Here is a 22,250-nt window from a genome sequence, read left to right on the forward strand (position 1 = left end):
GTGCGGGAGGTTTTCATTTTTTTTTTTACGACCAGTTGACCAAGTCGTCGACGTTTCTTGATAAATGAAAAGTGAAAAATCTTCATTCAGGGCACTTATAGATTAGAATAATTAGCAGTGATAGTTTGCACTGGACGTTCTACGTCTTGTAGGACGTTCTAAATATACCCAGCAGTCATGAATGAATGAATCTGTTTTGGTTTAAATCCAAAAGCTCTCAAAGAGAGACTCCAACACACAAACCCTCCCCCAACCATCCCCCCCTCGTACGTAAAGCTGTAAATAAATGGATTGGGTTTTGGACCAGCGACAGTTTTACTTCATAATTGTTAATTATCATGAGTGCTCTGCGAGGTACTTTCTATGAATGGAGATGGGACACTCTCCCTCTTTTTCTCCACCCTCTTGTTCTTTTTATGGGATTGGTCTCAGTTCTCAAGGTCGTCGAAAAGGACGCAAACGATGGAGGGAGGAGGTGCAGCGGGCGGGCGGGGCACCTGCGTCATTCCTGCGCATCAGGGTTGGCGGATTTGATGGCAAAATGGGCGCCAGTGAGCTACACCCACTCCAAACCCCACCCACGTCCAGCTTCCCCTCCCTGACCACCAGCAACCCCACCCACCCCCGGGATGGCTCCTCCCCGAGTCCCAGACGAGAGAGCACAGCACTTAAGGTAATGTAAATAACCGGAGCTATTTTAAGATACCGTCTTTCACTGTGGTCATGGAGGGGGACAAAGATGCAAGCCAAGCGATTGTAATTTCAGTCACGTTTTGGGACACGTTCCCTTTCTCTGTCTGCCGCCCAGCTAGCTGAAGGGCCTGGTGGGCTGGAAAGAGCCCGTACCGGCTGCAAATTCAATGTAGGCCTTTTTCTAAAGAGAGATGCCTTCAAAAATATAGATATCTTACAACAACAGGCAGCTAATGGTCTTGGACAGTGAACTGGGATATCTCTGTCAAGACAGAAAGAGAAAAATCATGGAAAAGAGCACATGAAATATATATATGTATATATATATATATATATATATATATATACATATATATATATATTACAGGGGCACTGTGTAGTTTTGGAGAAGACATTTTCACAATTAATGAGGTAAGAAAACAAATTCAGAAATGTTTATTTTTCCATAACTGAATAAACAAGCTGTTCTCAGAGGAACATGAAATCCCCAGAACACTGTTTGAAGCTAGAAAGGTGGCAGGGTCCGCCACATGTAAACAAAGTAAAACAGTATGAAACTGTGTTGCAGTTTGTTTACTCAGCCATGAAAACAAAGAGATTTTGTTTATCCAGTTTCTTTAGGCGTAAAATCAGCCAATGAAGATCTTTGTCTTCTGATCAAAATTTCTTCCCCAAAACTACGTAGTGCTCTTTCAAAATTGGCTCAATGTTCCTGTAAAACAAATATCCTCCAAAGGGCTTGTAGGATTAATCTGAGTGGTCTGAGTGACAGGAAAAAACAAAACCAATATGATCCTGCAACACAGAAATGATTTTTTGAAGCCTGAAGAGGAAAAATTAACTAGAAATCTACAACATGAATAGCAAAGATTCTGAATATACAACATTCAGGCACCGGAAAAAAAAATGTTTGGTTGAGGCCCCGAGTCTACATGCTCTACTCTGCCATAAAGGTCAGGAAAAACCTCATCCCTGATCGGATCACAATGTTATACTGTAGCATCATGATAAACAAACTAAAAAAAGAACAACCAAATAAAATGAGAGTAAATAAATTTAGTGGAAATTTTAAAAGGAAAACCTCATTTGCAAGTTGATTTTCAACACGAGTCAGAGAATTTAAATGAATATGAGCTACCCATTTTATCTTATTACAAAAGTAGACTTTATATATTTTGAAAATCTGAAATAATTTCTTATTTTTTATTGTTTCATCTTTTTATAACATCAAAAATAAATAAACATTTAGACGTCAGCCTCTCCATCTCATATGAATAAACTGTAACCAGCATTATTTGTTATCTCTATATATCTTTTTTTTCCTTCTCCATATTCATACAAACATTCACAACACAGAGAAAATAATCTGCACACTGCTGTTAAAACACCGAATCAAGAACAGATTTGTGAATCAGAATCTGTCACCACTTTTTTTCGCAACAGTTAATATTTGACTTTGCAAAATCACAAAACAACGAAAGAGACAAATAAAACAATAAATCCACAAACAGCAGTTGAAACACACAACGTGATATAGTTAGATCTTTTTGTCGAGGTTACATTCATGTTCAAGTCTTTGTTTGCTGCAGTCTGACTGGAGTCTGGTCACAACTGTGGAAATGAAAAGTGTCTCTTCTTCTGAGCTTTGTTAAGGCAGTTAAAATACAAGATAACTTTAAAACACTAATTCTTACGGATTCTTATGATTAAAACGGACATTAAAGAGAATATTAGCTAATGCTTCAAGTCCACTACTGTCACTACTGCTTGTATACTTTCTACTCAGCATGATACATGGATTGTTGGATTGTGATTCTTTGTTCATCAGTAATAATTAATAATACACATGAGAGACACGATCGCCTGGCATGAACTGCATCAGACAACATGAGTTTTGCCAAAAGTATTTCACTTGATGTCGTTACAGTCTAAAACCAGTTATTTTGCTGCCACTAATGTGAATTTGATTACACATGACAGAGTTATCGGTGTGATGTGACATACTGAAGCGGTAAAATGTCCTGTTTTGCATCATCTCCCGATGTGGATCGATTTTACTTTTACTTACACTCTCTCACAGTCAGGTTTTCCTCACAATCGCTGTACAGGTGCTGAAGTGTGTGTATGCGTTATTGCTTTTATCTAATTGGTAAATACATCGGTACGTAATACCCTCCATCCAAGCTGTGGTTGTGCTGTCAGGTCATCTGTTTCATTCCTTGTCACATTTATGATCTGATATTTTACCTCTTTATGCAGCATCTCATCTGCAGCTTTGTATCGCTCTGCTTCTTTCATGAATGACACACAATGAAATTAATCATATTAAAGGGATAGCTCACCCCCAAATCAAAAATCTGTATTTTTTCTCTTATATGAAGCTCTGTTTATCCATCTGTATTATTTTGGTGTGAGTTCTGAAAAAAATTGATCGTCTCGTCTGCCTTCTATCGAATGAAATGGAACTTGATGGCACAAAAATGTATAAATTCAAAAGTAGGGGTGCACAATATATATACCGGCCCAATAAATTATCGGTTCCAATAATAAGAGATTTATATTATCAGCCATTTATCTGTATTAGTATTTATAAATAGAGCAGATAATGGTCCACAGACCTTGCTGTGAGCAGTCTCATTCTCTTTTCCTCATCAGTGTACAAAAGGAAGCGTGGCTCCCCTTGTGGCCGAGTGGTTAGCTCACTAAGCTAAGCTAGCTAACGTTACAGTTCAACTGAGGAGAACAACTTTCATGTTTACACCCGGCAGCGTCACGTGCAAGGGCCTCACATCCATGAACAGGTGCTCGAAATAAAACTATTTTCCGACATGAGACCGCTCAAAACAAGAAGTGTGGATTATCTTGAGTAAGTGCGTCTCTGGTTTCTGCGAAAGACATGGCTGTTGGGCTCCTTCGAGTGCCATCTAGTTCCATTATAATCAAGAGAAAGCCGATATCGCCGAAGCTCACCATCTCACAGCAGAACAGATAAACAAGACTACAGGTTAAAGGAAAATTATGTATTTTTGACTTTTGGGTGAACTGTCCCTTTAAGAGTCTCTGAATACAGTTTTTCTCCAAACCAGTTTTTTAAAAAAAGCATGAATATACAGTACATCCAACTATCTATAGGTACTATATGAATGTATGTGTGTGTCTGATGCACATCAGCGTCATGTCCGGACACTCAGCAAGCTGCTACACTATATATCCTGACACGTGGCTGTTATCCAATCACCGTAGGCGGGATGCGGTACGTTGTAGTCCAGAGGGCAGATGTTTACTTGGAGTTTTTGACAGAGTAACCAGTTCTCTGGCAGTCCAAGTCACATACATTTTTTTATTCTTTTTTTATCACATCCTGAGTTTGTCATTCTTCATCATGGTGAGAGGAGTCAGGGCTGGACTCCTCCTCCTCCTCCACCGTTTCCTTCGGCAGTGTGTCGCGGCGCGTGAAGGCGGCCGCCAAGGTCACGCTCAGCCGCGGCTTGACGGCCGACATCTCCGACAGCCCGATGTTGTTGCCGCGAGTCACAAGTGTCGTCTTATCCATAATCTCTCCGCTGTGCTTGGACACCACCGCGTCGAGAAAGTCGTATTTGTGTGAAATCTTGCCGCTCTCGAACAGGTACTTTGCCAGGTAGGAGACGGCCACGTTACCCAGGAAAGAGGCGAGCATGGAGACGGTTTTGAAGGGGAACTTCTGGATGACGACTTCCTCCATTTCTCCAGTCATGGGGTGCATCCGCTGCTCAGTGGTCCAGCCAGGGTAGTAAATGAACGGAGGCAGGCGCAGGTAGGGTTCACCTCCACCTATGCGCAGCAACATGCCGAACAGGTAGGCGGCCACCGAGCCGTACGTGTTGGTGCCTTTGATGAACAGCACGCTGAGCAGCTGAGGGAAGATGATGACGTAAACCAGGTCAGAGCTCAGGTACCACAGGCCGTAAACCGTCCCGGTTACCAACGCCATTATCGTGGCAAGGCCGCCGAATACAAAGATGGTGATGCGCATCACCCACACGATCTCACGGTCAGACGCCTGAAGAGACAGAGAGGAGTGGAAGAGCGATCGTTGCATACGCAGAACAAGCCGGAAAAACATTGGGTTTTGTCGCATTTCGCTCTGGTACTCACCGACTGTCTGAAGGCGAGCTGGTAGATGTTCCTCGCAAACATGGAGCTCGCTGAGAGGATGGAAGAGTCTGCAGATGACATGACGGCGGCAGACACCGCACCGAGGCCGAAAAAAGAGACGAATGGCGGGCAAAGGTGTTGGAGCACGATGGGTAGAATCATGTCTGCTTGCTCCTTGTCTTTAGGGGCGATGGCACCATAACTTGTCTGGTTCCAGTCTGAAGGAGGGAGAGATTTAATGAAATTGAAAAAAATATGTTAAAATATCCAATGATCATATCAAAAACCCAACTTTTCCAGATGATTCAGACACAAAACAATTTGTAATTCTGATGTTGTCAAAATATCAGAAAATAATGTTTTAACAAATTTTCGGCTCATCAAACCAGTAAAATGCAAATAGACGATGTGGAACCTTTATGTGACTTTGTCCATTTTTAAGTTTGTCATGAGAACTCGTGTTTCTCAGTTTTTTTTTTTTGTCTTTTTTTTCTTGTTAAAACAAAACAAACTGTAAATTCAGATGTTCACGAGGAATCTGACGCCTAAAAATCTGGAGATCAAACCTCTAATTTGGTCCCTCGCCTCACTCTAATGTAATATTTACACGAGCAGCGTGGTTATTAAATGGATCGCTGCTTCATTATGGATGAGGGGAACCAGCTGCTATTTACCAGGCTCTCTCAGATCTAAGGGCAACATGGACCCATCCAGAGCCTCCCCACAAACAAACAAACACACATACACACACACACACACACACACACACACACATACACACACAGTCTATGCATCTGCAGTCTCATGTATGAGCTCTCTAACCTGTGGAGGCCCCGATGGCTCCGATGAGAACGGAGGGCACAGCCATGACGAGGCAGCCGAAAGCAGCCAGGAAGGACAGGACCTGGGCGTAGGTGGCGGAGGAGGCAGACAGGACTCTTTGGAAATACACCTGCCAGGGTATTCCTCCCAGCATCTGCAGGTCGGTCAGAGGCCAGTGAGTAACATTCGCAGAGCCCCGACACAGACTTAGGACCTGTCCACACTTACACAGGTATTTCTTAAAACTTTGCTTTTCCTTTGCTTTTTGGCCTTTTGTGCACATTTAAATCATGTTTCAGGTAATATGTGATATGCATCTTAAAAACACCGGTGTACGTACTGGTAAGACTGGTAACACTCTACAGTAACGCTAGATGAATTAACACTTTGGAACTTAACATTAACTAATAGTTAACTAGTGTGTCCAATAATCATTTATGAATGGTGTTCATGTCAACTAGGTTATTCATTTATACATAGAGCTTTGAGTCTCATTCCCAACTCGTCAAATAGTTATGCTGTAGGATTGCATCAGTCAGTTATCTCACCAACTCGAGCTTGAGTAGTTAATGATAGTAAAATGCTGTTAATCAAGGGAAACATCAACTTTGAGTTTATTAACACAGTAATAAGCACTGAGGGAGCGTTATCCAATGTCTTTAGTGAACATCTTTTCTCCTGTTATTTAATTGTTTTAATTGCATTTGACTATGCAGTTTATCTTCATGTAGGAATGACTTAACTTACAGTCTGTTCATTAATCAGTGTGCATGTTATAATGTATCAACAATAATCATGAATCATAATCAACCATGAATGAATGCGAATGAATGTGTCCCTTATCGTAAAGTCGATAACATGTTTTAAGAGAGAGCACATTACCGTTAAATAGACATTTGTTTAAAAACTGTTTGTTCTTAATTAAGTGGTTTAGCTGTGAACTTCATGACATATACGTTCATTAACATCTGTATGAAACCATCAACTAATATTACTTAGTACCTTAATTAACATGTAAATCCCCAATAAATGTTAACCAAACGGTTTCTCAGTGCTTATTATTTTATTTGTTAACTGTTCAATAAGACTTTTCACTAGCATTTTAATAAACTATTAGACAATGTGTAAATAAATACTTTAGATAACATGAACACCATTAGTTCGCAGTTTGTCCATGCTTGTTACTGCATCGCCTAATGGTTACTAATGTACCCTTATTTTAAAGGGTTACCCACATACTTTTGACCAAGTAATCCTATGAAATTAATTTGTCTACAACATTTCAAATGCAAAGAAAGAAATAAAGAAAGAAATGTCCATCACATGTTACTAAAGCCAAAGCTATCACATTTGAAAGGCTATAATGAGCAAAATACAGACTTTTCCTCCCATCCGTGATTTCACTAATGATCAAAATGATCAACAGACGCTTGGGAAAGTGTTTTGAATCTGACTGATTACTGTACCAGGAGGCAGAAGTTGTCGATCCAGACCCAGGTGTCGCTCTGGTGGACGCTGCCTCTCCAGGGCGACTGGTACACCTGCTTCACTGCAGTCACAGTGATGTCCGACACCGCAGGGTTGGTCAAAGCAAAGGGCACACTGATCCACTGTAGACAGCCCCAAACAAGTACAGTAATAAATCAAAAATTCACTTTTTCATTTTAGGACAATTTGTAAAAAGCAAATCTTTGCAGCGTCATTTCATATCACTTCATCCCCATGGAACAACATTCATGACCATTTTGTGCAGAATTCTTTTTTGGTATATTCTAAGTCAAGGTCAAAGTACGCGTGGCGTGGCAGATACAGTGAATCTACTCAAGAAGGGTAATTAAGAATAGTGTTTTACATTATCTGCTTTACATGAACCTACCAGGCCAACAAAGATACAGAAGAGCTGCACAACGTCAGTGTAGGCCACAGAGTACAGTCCTCCGACCAGGGTGTAGAAGATGGCAATGAGTGCAGAGATGACCACTGACATCTTGATGTTGATGTCCACGATGACACTCAGAGTGGCACCTAAGGTCACGAGGAAAGGGACGAAAAGGGTATTACGGCCACAGAAACATCTCCAACAGAACCTTTCGTTCTGTGGAAGACTGAAACACGAACTTACCAAGGGCGGACAAGATGGCGGCGGACCAGAAGATCTCGCCCATGAGTGCAGGTATGAAGAGCAGGCCGCCCATGCGTTTCCCGTACAGCTGCTGGAAGGGGTCCAACATGGTGACGTAACCTCGCGAGCGCATGGGCTTGGCGAAGAAAAGACCACCTGGGACGGAGACATGACAGGGTGAGAACAGAGGCACCACCCAGAAGCTGAGAGAGAGAGAGGGGCTCTAAATCTAGACCAAACTGCCCTTTGTGGTGTCGTTTATAGCTATATATGGTTCCTTTAAATGGATTTGTTCAAATTGACAAAACCATAAATAAAACACACACAGCACAAAAAGAGGCCAACGTTTAACACACAGGCCTGAGACCTAACAATCATTTCTATCAGGTCTGCGGTCAATAAGTCATCACATTAATGTGTGGGAAAATAAGTCATGTCACACACTGTCTCAACATGCCATGAACACGTAACAGCACTCACCCACAACAAGACTGAGGGCATATCCAAAGGGAGCTTGTGCCCAGGCCAAGCCGTAATCCGGCAGATAGACGTACTCAGCTGTGCCATTGATGTATCCTCCTCCAACCCAGGTCGCTAAAAAATCACACACACACACACACAAACACACACACACACACACACACACACACACACACACACACATCACATACCGAGTCCAAAGAATCAGCACTGGAGAAATTCAGATTGAGGGCAGGTGATTTGTGCTAAAATAAATATCAGTTCAAATAATTTTAAAGGCTAATGTGGCACTTATCGGGAAAACATTAGTCTCTTCAATGAGGAAAATCCATGAAATGCCAATGCAAGACCAATTTTGAATCAAGGACATTGTCTTAAATCTGGTCGGTGACTTTTTCCCTCAAAAAACACAACAAACAAACAAACAAAATACCGAAATGACCGAAAAAACAGGATTATCCAACTCCAACAGCTGATTCTTCACATGTTAAAGGGATAGCAGATTAAACTTGTTAAAACAGACATTTGGAAGACTTTAAAAAAAACAAACAACAACAAAAAAACACTCATCCCTCCTAAAAATCAAAGTGCAATTGAGCCATGAATCCAAACTTCACCTGTCATGGTGAATCCACCGACGAACAGTCCAATGTCTCTCCCTCCCACCATGATGGTTTCGCTGCGGTCGGTGCCCTCCGCCTCCCCGGAGTGTTTGTTCTTCCATGCCGCCCAGATGCCCACGAACAGGATGAGGAGATAGAAGATCGCGATAGCCACAAGCCCCTCTACATGGATGGTCATTGTCGCACCGGTCTTCCGCTAGGAACGGGGGGGCATGGAGACCTGCTTGGCGCACGGAGAGGAGGCGCTCAGATCGTAAAGTCTGACTGACATTCGGCTTTTATTAGGTTTTATCTTGTCTTATATCTCTCTTTATCTGTTTTGGTTTGTTTGAAAAGCATTAAAAATGTAATTTTTTTTTAGCGCGATTAAGAGGTCCAACTTACAAAGAAAAGACGCGTTGACTTGTTGAAATAGGAAATTCAAAGTTGAATAGTCCATAAGAAGGAAGGGTCCTCTGCCGATTTCATACATGTCGTGCGCTCTTTGGACGCTGAACGCGTTCTTTTCTTGAAATCTGACTTTCAACTCAGTACAGATCGACTGAGATGAAGCTTACTCTCGATGATCATAATGAGTAAAGAAAAAAGAACCCAGTAACCTCGAATGATTTTTTATATTTTTATTTCTCTGACTAAAATATGCAGTAAGCTTCAAATATTACAAAGTTCAACCAAATAAAAATAAATAATAATTCTCAAGATAATAAAAAAAAACAAAAAACTAATCAAATCTGTGAGAATTGGTTTAAGATTAATCACAGCTGGCCCTCGAATAGGACTTCGGTTTCCTTGTCTGTCTCCTTTCGTCCTTCTATCCGGACACCCGCGCGTAAAACTCAAATTACGCACAGCATCCACAACACAAATATATCTGTGAGCTAAGATCGAGTGAGTCTCAACCAAATCCTATAATTCATGATGAACTGTCACCTAAACATGTCCGTCAAACAAATGAGATATCATCCTCTAAAAGACCATTTCATAAACAGCCGGCAGAAGCTTAGAAGAACGCGCACAAAACTTACCTCAAGTGTTTCTAGAGTCATGTGCTGGAGCACCTGAGGAAGAAAACAGTGCGCGGGTCAGCTGGGCGGTTTATAAGAGCCTCGTCTCCACCTTTTTGGACCCGCCAGGAACGGTTGAATGAAACGCTGGTGGAGGTCTCCTGGATGACTTACTGAAGCTTATAAGGGGGGACAGGTGCCGTCAGAGGACTGATACACACGTCAGAGCCACCAAACGTCCCTCTTAATGAGGACCCTGCACGGAAACACGTCACAGTGTGCCGGCTGATCTGACTGGAGGAGGCCGGGAGAGATTCCTTTACTCAATAAAAAGGATGGATGGGGCATCTTACTTTCTTTTTTTTCTCCTCAGTTTTTTACTGAACCACTCAGTGGCGTGACATGAATTTTAATACGAGGGTTGCGTTTTTACGCATTAAGTAATCAATAAAGTGAGGAGGAGTCGGACGCTTCACGCAGCTCCTGCTCCTTCAGCTCAGTGCTTAACGGCAGCCTAATTGCGCAGCCATACTTCATGTGGCCTTTTATCCGCTGTCACCCTGTGCCCGGCGCCCGGCCGGCATTTCACCTTACAACCGCAATTAACTTTGCTCCACAGAAAACTGTTTTTGCGCAACTGTCGTGGAGAAAGTCGCCCTTTAAAATAAAAATGCGGAGAGATACACTTATTTAAAAGAAAAAGACTCAAATTGAATTCCCATCCAGTTCTTGTTCGTCGAGACTCTCCACTCTTTCCCCCCACACACACACCTTTGAGCAATTAGAAATCATTTAAATGTACCGTGTCTGTCACTTTCCCTCCTGGATATGAACTGTGTCTACTTAATGGCCCCCTGTGCCTGCGGTTATCTAATGCGGGCAACTCTTGTCGAAACTGACAGGCATCCAATTAGGATGGATCCTGAGGAGCGACGGGGAGATTTAATGATACAGTCCGACTTTAAAGAAGCCTCTGGCACACGGAACCACACAGAGGGTCACCACACACTCGCGCAAACAGCACAACGAAGGGAAGTATTTACTAAAGAAGGAGTTTTCTCATTAAGAGAGACGGTGACAAGCTTATTGTGACCGCTAAATGCAGACAGCGCCCCCTTCTGGCCACAGAGCTGCTTCAGCCCCATGGACAAGAGGCTCCTATATTTAGTCGAAGGTTAACCTTACTAGAAAACTTTTGAATTATTATTTTTTCCCCCATTTTTATTTTATTTGAAATAAGTATTGCACAATCAAACAGCCTACAAGTACACATACATGTTCAGGTATTTTCCTTTCTCCCATCCTTCTTTATTTTTTACTCCGTCCCTCCACACATCCACCCAAATCTCTTTGAGGAACTATAACACAGAATACATGGTAAGGAAAACAAACATACAAAAAAAACAAAAAAACAGCGGACAAACAAGGCTGAACTTAATCAAACCCCAAAATAAATAGAACGGGGTGGAAAATACAACAGGGAGGATGTTCCAGGTGTCATCTAAAAGTAGATGCATTCAGAATCGGATGGTGTCCAGAGGAGACGATAGGCTGCCATCTTTTGCAGAGATTGGCAGATGAACCTCTCGGGGAATGTTTCACCTTCTCTTGCGACACAAAGGACTTTCAGCCAGTTCACCAAGACGTGGCGGAAGGTGGATTTGGGCTTCTGACGAGTGAAGCAAAAGCTTCACTTAATTTGAACAATAAACCAAACTAAATGAAAGCTTGTAATATAGCTTCACTTCTTTCCAAGCTCTGGCTAACATTTCCTGATGAACCTCTTCCTCTCATCTATTAATATGATTTCTTAAATGAGGAATATTTATTTGACTCTGCTTGAATGGCTCAGTTGTACATCATTTGGTGGAGCCTCAATTTACCAAGCATAAAATTACAAATAAGGCCAATTTAACAAGTTAACTAGAATATGGTCGACTTGACCGTGTTACACCGATGCCAAAACCTAAAACATCCGCTAGACAGCTGGAAAGCTTCCTAACTGCATGTTTGACAGATGGCTGGCACGTGACCTTGACACTTCTTCAAGCCAAGCACTGAAGCTGAGCCTCTATGTATTTGTGGCTCGATGATGCGAGACATAAACACACGTTCCTCAATTATGCCATTATAAACAGATACAGAGCAAAACATCACTGCAAAAAATGAACTTTCTGGATAAAACCATAAAAAGGAATCCTCTGAACTTGTATAAACAAATGTTTATGTTTAACCAAATAACGTGTTCAGGGCTCAAGGACTTGAGGTTTAATGAGCAGCTGTTGCTGGCAGCGCTCAAGATGTTCGTGAGAGAAAGAGACGCACACACCGAAAGAGAGAGGAGACCCACAGATACAAACAATGTTCATTTGCCATCGCATTTATTCTTTCAACACATATAATGTCATAAACAAAACACAGACAGCCTGTTTGATGATATAGTGTAAAGAAAGGGTCTACAACTTGTCTGACGCTAAAAGTGCTCGGAGGCTCCTTGTTTTGAAATAGACGTCTGGAGGATCTCACAAGGACCCTCTTGTTCTGAAAAATATTAAATCAGATGGTCGGAGGTTATGAAATTTGAGTGAAGCACCTCTCTGAAATGTCTCACCGTTAGAACAAAATACTACAAAAACAATGTGGGAACCTTAAAGTCATTCTGAGTGAAATTCTTCGACCCATTTATATAAAAATACATATACAGGAGCAGGATTAAAGTAACACATAGATAGATTTTTACTGGAAATGTCTCCTTGCAAGAAAAAAACATTACAGTACATTTATACTCAACTTTCAGGATGTCCCAATTTTAAACATACCAACGGAAACAAAAGCAGAATTTTCAGTTTGCGATTCTTACCTTAAAGCAACATTATGCAGAAATTGGCATTTTGCGTGATCTGGCGCCCGCCACAGGTCCCGAGTGCAACACCACTGTCATGACTACAAATCCCACGTCTTTAACAATCGGACAGACGTAATGTTGGTGCTTACTACAAACAAAACTCATCACATCATAACAATGTCCTACGTTTTAAACTTATATCTTGAAGTAAACATGTATATGACCCTGTGATCCGACTCTCTCACTGAAGTTACACAGTGCAGAAACAAGTGATGGAGGGGCTGAGACACAGACACCTGTTACAAGACGCTGTTCCATCACAATGATTTTAAAGCTGGTATTTGAAGGTTAAAAAAATGGACATAAAGTTGCTTCAAAATCATTCCGATGGTACAATATGTTTGGTTCAAGACAAAAGTTTAAGCGACATAACATTGTAATGCGTTTTGGTTGTAGTTAGCACTTACATTATGTCCGACAAATCATCACAGACCTGAGATTTGACAGTGATTTGACAGAAACCGTGCGGGGCGCCAAATCGTACAAAATGTTGCTTCAAGCCAAATTAATCAAGTACCTAATCACTTTACATTTTTTTTTTTATTATATAAAACATGTATCTGTGAGGTTTTCTCTGGTTGGTGAAACTGTAAAAACGTTCATTCATTCACAACTTAAAGAACTAAATTCACAAAACCTAGCAGGAATTGGTTTGCACCCCACACACTCTGGTAATCCATCCTCTAGTTAATATATTAACCTACGAACAAAATCCTTTTAAAACAAGACATGACTTTAGAGGTCCACTCAAGATTTGTCAGTATTTGACCAGTTGGAAATTCTTACAAATCTAAACATCCTAAACCACCCATTATAAAAAGAATTGTACCCTGATACTTTAGTATAATTGTAAGCATAATTTTTGGGGAAAATAATTAATTTTTGATTGAGTGTTTCAAGGCTATATTGTAGTTTCTGCCATTTGTGATACTTGTAGGACTAAAAATGAAGTTTACAGACATTTATGAAATATTAAAATATATAAAATAGAATATAATTATTTCAAAATATTTTATCATACATTGTCAGTTATTCCTTTTTGCCTTGAGACTTCTCGTACACAGTGAAACACCTCTCACTTGCTGTGCAGCTTGTTTGAGGTGACCACACACTCTCATCTGTACAGAAGTGGTTTTTAATGCAAGCTTTCAGTCAGAGACGGAACAAGAGGATCAAAGGCTGCATGAAAATAAGTTGTGCAGATGTTCTTGGATTTTTTTGTTGTCTGCCTTTGAATCACTGAAGTACCACCATTAGTAAATTGTAAAATTTGTTTTACTATATTTTTTTTCTTTCAATGAAATAAGGCAAAGATAGAAAAAAAAAAAAAGCTTTTGAAGTTTGGATTTTAAAGCAAGCTTTGCAGGCTAATTAGGCTAATTGACTTGACATTCACTTTATGACTATCACTCCCTCAGTTGTTACAGCTAGGTTAACAATATCTGAACACTTAGTTGCAAGTAACAATATGTACAAGACAATCTACTGGGTTCTGGAAAACATTCAGTCTTCGATATGCAAAACTCATTTTTTACAGCAAATTGAGAAAAGAGAAACATTCATCGAACATGAGCAGAGCTGCATGAAGTATTTAGCTGCAGTTAGGAAATAGCAACTGTCGTTTTTAATGAGACAATGAGATGGATGATTGGCTTTTGTCAATCAGAAAATTTGCCTCCGCTGAAGAGGTATGTGAACTTTTGTGGTGCGTCAAACATGAATAATGGTTTATTTATAGAAGCGCTAAGAGACAGAGGAAAACAAAAATAAGAAAATGGAGCATTTGGCATTTTTCAGAGGCGGATATCATTTCTAAGATCCTTCCTTACAGGTTGTTTTGGATACATTATCTGAATATATAAAGACCACGGAGATGGACACTAATAGCTTAGCTAAGATTGGTAATTGTAAGCCTGTGGACAAAGGGCATAAAACCTTGAGTTCTCGTCTCTTCAAGGAAACTGGTGCGTGTCATTTATGAGACGCTGAGAGTTTAAGGGCTACAACATACAAGATATGACACATACCAACAATATGTCTTTTCTACAAGACATCTGGTGTATTCATGCTCTCTAAAATGAAGAAGCTCAATAACTTATATCAGTTTCAGCTGAAGATATTAAGAAATGGGGGCAATTTTTAAAGAATTTTTAAGCCAATGTGTGTGTTTCGCATTGACTTAGCCCCGTCAGTGGACACATTACTACCAGAGAATCAAATCGTGTTCTCATTTTTCGAGTGACATCCAAAATCCATCTGAATACCACATTAAAGACACAACTATCTCATTGCACCACTGAAAACAGGCTCAACCCATCTTTCATAAAAGACCTCCATGGATGCTGTTACTTTCCGCCTGTCCGTCTTCATGCCCTCACGTTCTCATTGTTTTGATTTGATCTGGAAAAAAATGAGAAAAGCAGGGAATCAGCAAAATATAACCACCATAAAGAGCAGCAACAGCCTAATTGGGGCACCCTCGATTCACACAGCACTGTTAGTCCAGAAATTCCCTATGGGTCACTTGACTAAAATAAGACTACAGTCACTATAACACAGAATACATGGTAAGGAAATTAAATAATATATTTTAAAGCTTCACAGTAACACAATATTTAAAAAGGTACAGTGTGTAATATGTAGTGGCATCTAGCAGAACAGACTTGGCAGAAATGGAATTTAATGTTCATAATGTTTTATTAAGTGTACAATCACCTGATGATAAGAGTCGTTGTGTTTTCATTACCTTAAAATGAGCCATTTATATCTAAATAAGGAGCGGGTCCACGTTCACGGAGGCAACTATGTTGCACTGATATGTATTTACAGTTGCCCAGAATGGACAAACCTGGCACTAGTGAGGGACTTTTGCATTTTGCATTGACGGCGGAAATGACCGGTTTGAAAGACAGAGAAGAATAGCGAGCGGCTACTGTTTCCTACCAAACAATTTATATTGTGAGAAGTTTGAAACCACAATCTGATAAAGGATGAATGCCAAATCACAGAGCGTGAATCACTGGCAAAGAAACAAAAACTCCAAGACGCTAAACAATATAGTGATGGCATAAAACAATAATAAACATTGTTAAGTGTGAGTTGACTTTCCCAGATGGAAATCTCTGACGATAGAGAAGTGTTACAACCGACCGTAATATATATTTCCCCCTGCTGCTGATGGTACAGAACCTAGATAATGTACAATGTTTATCAGCAGTACGTTAAAGAAAAGAAATTCTGCCACATATGACCTTAAATATTAGCACACTGTAGCCTCAGTCTGTGCCTCTCACACAGCTGGTGGTAATTTCACTTCAGCAGGATTTATTTAGATTTATTCCTCGTCTGTTGGAGTAAGGCAACACATGGAGCTATTTTTGATATTTCAGGTGCCAAAGACAGTCAGAGTAATGACTTCATGTGACAGACAAACTGTTTAGTTTTACAGACTAAGTAATTAAATATATCTTTACCTCATCACTTGAACTAGTAGAAATACTCAACAAGTTCATATTTAGAAAATGACTTTCTTGTCCGTGGGGGCCGCCGTAGCTTCTGGAGCTTTGCCAGCGTCTTTGGAAAGGGAGGGGTGTGTTGCAATATAGAACCTCACAGCTAGATGCCGCTAAATACTCCATCTATTACACACTGTACCATTAACACAGCACTCACGAAACACAGAGTACTCACTGTATAATTTGATCTATGGAATGATTTGAATGAGAGCGTTAAACATGATAAAAAAAAAAGAAAAGTAGACGATGTTGATGTGGTGGAACAGACCACACTGGGCAGGCTTATACAAAGTTATGTGCTGTATATCCTCCAGTCATACAGAGATATGCAATACATAAACAAACATATAATCCTTTTTGATGTGGTAAAAAACTGAGACAGCTTAAAATTCTTAACATTTGTAAGATTATCTTTAGAAAGGGTCCTAATCATTAAATGAGCTGTGGCGCTGGTAGCCGGCCATATCAGTATTTTAGCAGATTACATTTCTAAAGTAACATTAGCTGCTGTTGCTCTCTGTTAGTGGAGCAGAGTGAGGCACTGAGACGAGGCACTTAACAACATGCATTGTTTACAAAGAAATCCGCAGTCCAGCAGCATTTGGCAGCTGAAACAAATCGTCCCCAGGCTTCTATAGGCAACCAGGAGATCCAGAGAAGGTCTCATGTTTCACATTGCATTACAACCTGCTCACATACGGCCATGCACATTGCTACAAATTGATACACAGAGCCCCTTTAACAAATAAGCCACTGCACACCATCCTACAATACACTAAAAGGCCAACTGATGAGAGGATCATGTTTGGAGTAAAAATACACAAGGTTCTTGTTGCTAATCAAACATCGTCATATATGCACTCATTGGTTCATGTTAAACTTAAGGTTATAGAAGTAATTAAAGTCAATAACACAGAATAACTAATATAGGGCCCTATAAAATCCGTTTTATTTTTTCCCAATTTCCATTTTATCTTTTCCCAAATTCCGTTTTTTCCGTTTTAATTTTTGGGAATTCCGTTTTTTCCATTTAAATTTGGGGAATCCAGTTTTTTTTAAACCTTTTACTCTTATTTTACTACTAAAACAGTGTTTCTTTAATGTAAATTACAAGATGTACACAAATTAAATAGAAATTACCTTAAATTTATTGAGGTGACAAACACATTTCCTCAATACTGTACCGTGGAGTACACTAAAGTGCATCAAAAACATCTGATTTCATACTGTCTACATACAGTAGTATAATTTGTGTTTTTATGGGTTTAATTTTGGTTTCATTGAATAAAGACATATGGTCAGCTCTCAGGCAGATCCAGAAAATGTTTGCATACCAAAATTGTTCTGAATTTAAGTTGTAAATATTCAAAAAATTAGCAAAGATGACCAACGAAATGAGAAATTATACTGTTAATTATACAGTGAAAACACCAACCCTCCCCCTGTCCTCTGAGTTCCCAGCCCAGGCAGAGTCAGCTAAGAGGGCTGTGGCTAACGGGGCTACCTAGCTAACAGCAGCTACTGTTAGCAGCAGTTAACAGTCACTTTGGTGATATGCCGATAATATGAATCGGACAGGTGGCTAACTCTCTCACATTACAACTTTAATTATGATTTCTCAGGTCTGCTTCTTTGCAAAACAACAGTTCACCTGACACATACAAGTTGTTCTGGAACTGCTCGGCTCTGCGCCGAGGGGTTAATGAGTTAATGAAAGACAAATAGTGGCATGCTTTGTTGTCCACCAAACTGCACTCTTAAGTTCAGCACATATAAACAGTCATCGTACCTTGTAACCAGTCGACTCCCTCCTGTAAACCTTCTCCTTTCAGAGCGTCGGTGGCACTGAAACGTATCAACGCATCACATTTAAATAAAACGATATCTGAAACTGACGGCTTTGTCAGAAGAAATGTCAAAACTGAAGACATCACGACAATTTCAGTTGTAGAAAATAAGCAGGTCACACAATTCAGACCAGTCAACAGTGAAACGCTTTTAAAATATGCGAGTGGCTAGTAGTTAGCACTCACCAGCCAAAAAAACAATGGTCGTCTATTAAAGCTGGTAAAATGTTAGCATTCACTTGCTATTTTGTGGATAGGAAAAAAGGTTCACTCTGTGAGTAACTATGTTGTTTCTGTCATGTTTGGATTTAACCATCCGTACAAACTCACACAGTGTTGTAAGCATTTAATGTTCACAGTCTAGGTGGGGAGCAGCATGTGCAACCGCTGCATCAGATGTTTTATACTACTTCTTGCGTTTAAAGCTAAAAAAATCATTACAAATTGCCAATCACAGATATGCCTCAAGGTATTTGTCCGAGATCCGTATAAAAGGCATAACCTTCATATGACAAACAAGTGACTGCTTTACTAGCATACAAATGTTTACTCAATCAGCTAGTTCGGGTGTCTCCTATAGAGGAGGTGTGATTTAAAAAACTACAGCATTATTTCACAGCTGATTACAATTTGTCCACGATAACTTCACCACTGTTTTCTCCATCACACAGGCATACAGGAATACTGGTAAATTAATTAGCGTGTTCATACCAGATGTGCCAGGGTTTGTCTTTGATGTTCTCCAGACATAGCAGCTGTGAGACCTTGACTGAAGACAGAGCATCTCTGACATCCATTTTGTTAGCAAAGAAGAGGATGGGGATTCTCCTGTGTTTAATGTCTGTAGTGACAGTGAGAGAGATAATGTCAGAAATTCCATGCCATTCAGTTCTAATACAGTGAAACAATGCCGTGAAACCAAGTCAACTTGGAAACAATAATGGCAGCGAGTCAAATCAAGATTCAAGAATCAGGTCAAATGTACATGAACGCACCAGGATGGTTCAGTAACGTGTCCAGTTCTTCTTTGGCTACAACCATCCTCAGTTTGTCCGCACTGTCGATCACAAATATGATTGCCTGGCCTTCCCTGAGAATTCGAAGAGATCACAGAAATTAATGTGTATAAAGACGGCAAACAGGACACAGGAGTGTGTCACTAGAGCACTCACTTGTAATAGTGTTCCCATAGGTTCCTGTATCGACCTTGACCAGACATGTCGAACACCGTGAAGGAAAGACTATGAGAAGAGCAGACAAAAAACCTTTGTGAGCAGAATACATCAAATGTGCTATAAAATTAGATTGATTTATTTGAGACAGAAAAATGCAACTATGAGAAGATAACAAAACATGTTTTAAAAGTCCAACAATTTGTCAAACACTAACCTGGACGTCTTGAACTTCTCTATGCTGAAGCCAATAGTTGGGACAATGTCTTGTGCCTGGGCCTGAAAGACAAGACAAGACAAGACAAGACAAATACAGTATAGATTAACAAAACAAAACAAAGTAGGAAGCACACATTAGCAACATTTCTTAAATCCATTGCAAGTTAAACATAAACATGCTAGTTCACCATACTCAACGGATCCATACATAATTATAGGAAGATAACGTAGATGATTAGTTGTGTAATCAATAATTTGGTGGGTACATCAAAACCAGTGTGTGTCTGTGAGGGAAAAAAAACATTTCTGAAATCAGTTGAGTTAGAAAGCATTTGGGCAGACTTACATTAGTGGGCTTCAGGTGGTTGATGATGGTAGTTTTTCCACTGTTGTCCAGACCAAGACACAGCACATTCACCTCCTTCTTCAGCCCCAGCCATCCTGCCAACTTGTCAAACAGCCCCATTAGCTAGCCAGCAACCATCAGCTGTTTGTTTGATCTACAAGAGAAAAGGACCATAGGTACAGTGAAAGTTAGAAAGTAATAGCATCTTTTGCAGAGGCTTTTTAAGGCTCCATTGGCAGCTGAAATAAAACAAATATTAATGAGAGGAGTAGCTCTGCGCTTCTATACTTACATTTCATTTGAGTTGTTCCTGTTGTTCAAATATATGAAGGTACATGCACCTAATACAACCGCACTAGGTGTTTAGCTGGGTGGCTAATTAGCATCCGCTACTCTGGTAGAAGCCGTTTCAGCTAACACAGTTTAAAGCTAACTGCGGAGAGAAGACGTTCGTGTTTACTAGCTACAGAGAAACTCTCCATTGCAACTATCAACAAAATATAACCAAATAAAAAAAAGAGTTGTCTCTCGGCGACTTTTATTCCCTAACCGTAGCTTAAGCTGACATGCTTAGCGAGCTCTCACCAGGGTGTAACGTAATTACCATTCGCTAACAGCTATTTAGTTAATCTCTTGTTGTTTCTGTTGCTAGCTAGCCTTAGCCAGCGTTTAGCATGTCACTATTTTACACAAGCAGTATGTGACCTCAGCATTAGACACTCCCTCTGTGGTAACTGATTGATATCGCCAGTTTTACACGTCAGACATAAAATAAAACGCAATGAGGTGAACAAGCCTGAAGCGCAAATTAGCTTGCATAACGTTATGGGGATACTGGTGAAGCTAATACGCTAGCGGGTGACATTATCGGGTACTAGCTTGTTAGCTTGTCTTATCCTTCCACAGCCTGGACTCTCACCTGTGATTCAGCCTTGCGTTCTTGCGTCCAGGTTGTGCTTAACGCTCCCCTCTGCTAGCTCATGAAATAAGCAGGGTCAGACCGATGTTTCATTCATTTCTCCTCTCCTCTCTCTCATGCTCCCTCGGCTCACAGGGGAAACAGAGTTATTTACAGTGTGTTGCTGGGAGACCAAGAGACCGGACTCGAGCCTGCCACCTGCAGGACAAACAGAGAAACACACCTGACAGTGTGGCGCTGACACAAGCAACAGGACTGCGGTGCTACAGCAACCACAACATTTCTAGTTGGTGGTGGTGGAGCTTACTGTCTGTTGTTAGATTTATTTTTTGTTTGATTAGTCTAGCTGTTTGGTTTATTTTGAGTTAGAGTGCATTAGGGTCTGACATTTTGGGAGAAGTGGTTTTGACTGGAGAGCAACGACATTTATATTGAATGTACAACGACGTGACAGTCTCAGAAACACACATTTAAGAATCCTTATCAGTGTGCTGTCACACTAGTGGGATGCATGACTCCACACTGGCAACATAAACCTTTCCTAAGAAAGGTAAAAAAATATTTATATAATTCAGAAATTCAGTAATAAGTCTTTAACAGGGTTGGTCAAACCTTTTTGCCTAGAGGGCAAAAACCAAAACTTGATGGTGGACCACAAGTCAAGGTGGATGCAAAATGTTATACAGAAGCCCTGAAAAGCAAGCGAGGAGAAAGTCATGCTTGTGCATTTTAGTCAATTGTTTTCTCTCCGATGTTTATGACTTAAAACAAGTTTAAAAAGTCAAAGTTCCTTAATTTTTTTACAAGCCTCTCAGTGCTTCCGTAGTGCTAAGATCTCAAGTTCCCTTAATTGATTGACTTCCTAAACGGAGAGCTCAGATTATGAAAAATGATTGATAATAAAGAGCATTTTATCTCAGGGCCTCACGTTGGGCAACTCTGGTCCATAAGTTAAGTACTTTAAGGCTATGAAAATAATAAGTCACAAGAGTAATAAAATAATAAGTAATAAAAAATTACGTACAAAACAAATGCAACCAACTTACTGCAAATTATTTCTCAGGTTTGTGAAGTTAAAACTGAAAAAAAACAAACATGTTTTTGCACAATGTACAATGTAACCTAACCCTATCGTGAACACATCCCACTTTTATTTTCATCACTTTTAAACAGTTTTATTGACCTTTTTCCAGTTTCTGCAACTACATTTGTTAGTTGATTTACCTCAAAAGACAGCCAGCACCTTGAAAAACATAGGCTATAACTGTGTTTAAAAAAAAAAAAAAAAGATTTATAATGCCACATGAATTTGTATGGAGTGTTAAGAAAATGTGTTTGCCACATTGTTTTTCGCCACTGTGTTGGCCCCTTGAGGCTGTGACTCTTTGACCTTCCATAAGCACCTCTTTGACAAACTCACCTGACAATTCTTCATGTCCAGAAAAC

At 40.2% G+C, this 22,250-nt stretch overlaps 2 protein-coding genes across 2 annotated transcripts; both read right to left on the reverse strand.

The window, feature by feature from the left end:
• Window positions 1-1,734: 1,734 nt before the first annotated feature.
• slc5a7a (solute carrier family 5 member 7a) lies at window positions 1,735-10,101 on the reverse strand. The gene is made up of 9 exons (XM_030413458.1): window positions 9,903-10,101; window positions 8,872-9,097; window positions 8,255-8,368; window positions 7,775-7,930; window positions 7,529-7,677; window positions 7,119-7,262; window positions 5,653-5,806; window positions 4,831-5,048; window positions 1,735-4,735 (listed from the first exon to the last, which is right to left on the reverse strand). Exons 2-9 carry the CDS (start codon window positions 9,053-9,055, stop codon window positions 4,064-4,066), a joined length of 1,791 nt encoding a protein of 596 aa, XP_030269318.1. The 5' UTR covers window positions 9,056-9,097; window positions 9,903-10,101; the 3' UTR covers window positions 1,735-4,063.
• Window positions 10,102-12,240: 2,139 nt separating this feature from the next.
• On the reverse strand, window positions 12,241-20,996 carry arl6 (ARF like GTPase 6). Its single transcript, XM_030413993.1, has 9 exons — window positions 20,805-20,996; window positions 19,886-20,039; window positions 19,538-19,599; window positions 19,321-19,389; window positions 19,144-19,238; window positions 18,860-18,989; window positions 18,091-18,146; window positions 15,118-15,186; window positions 12,241-12,422 (listed from the first exon to the last, which is right to left on the reverse strand). Exons 2-8 carry the CDS (start codon window positions 20,003-20,005, stop codon window positions 15,161-15,163), a joined length of 558 nt encoding a protein of 185 aa, XP_030269853.1. The 5' UTR covers window positions 20,006-20,039; window positions 20,805-20,996; the 3' UTR covers window positions 12,241-12,422; window positions 15,118-15,160.
• Between the last annotated feature and the right edge of the window lie 1,254 nt (window positions 20,997-22,250).

This window comes from Sparus aurata, chromosome 4 (assembly GCF_900880675.1).
Source record: "Sparus aurata chromosome 4, fSpaAur1.1, whole genome shotgun sequence".
NCBI classification, from domain to species: Eukaryota; Metazoa; Chordata; class Actinopteri; order Spariformes; family Sparidae; genus Sparus; species Sparus aurata.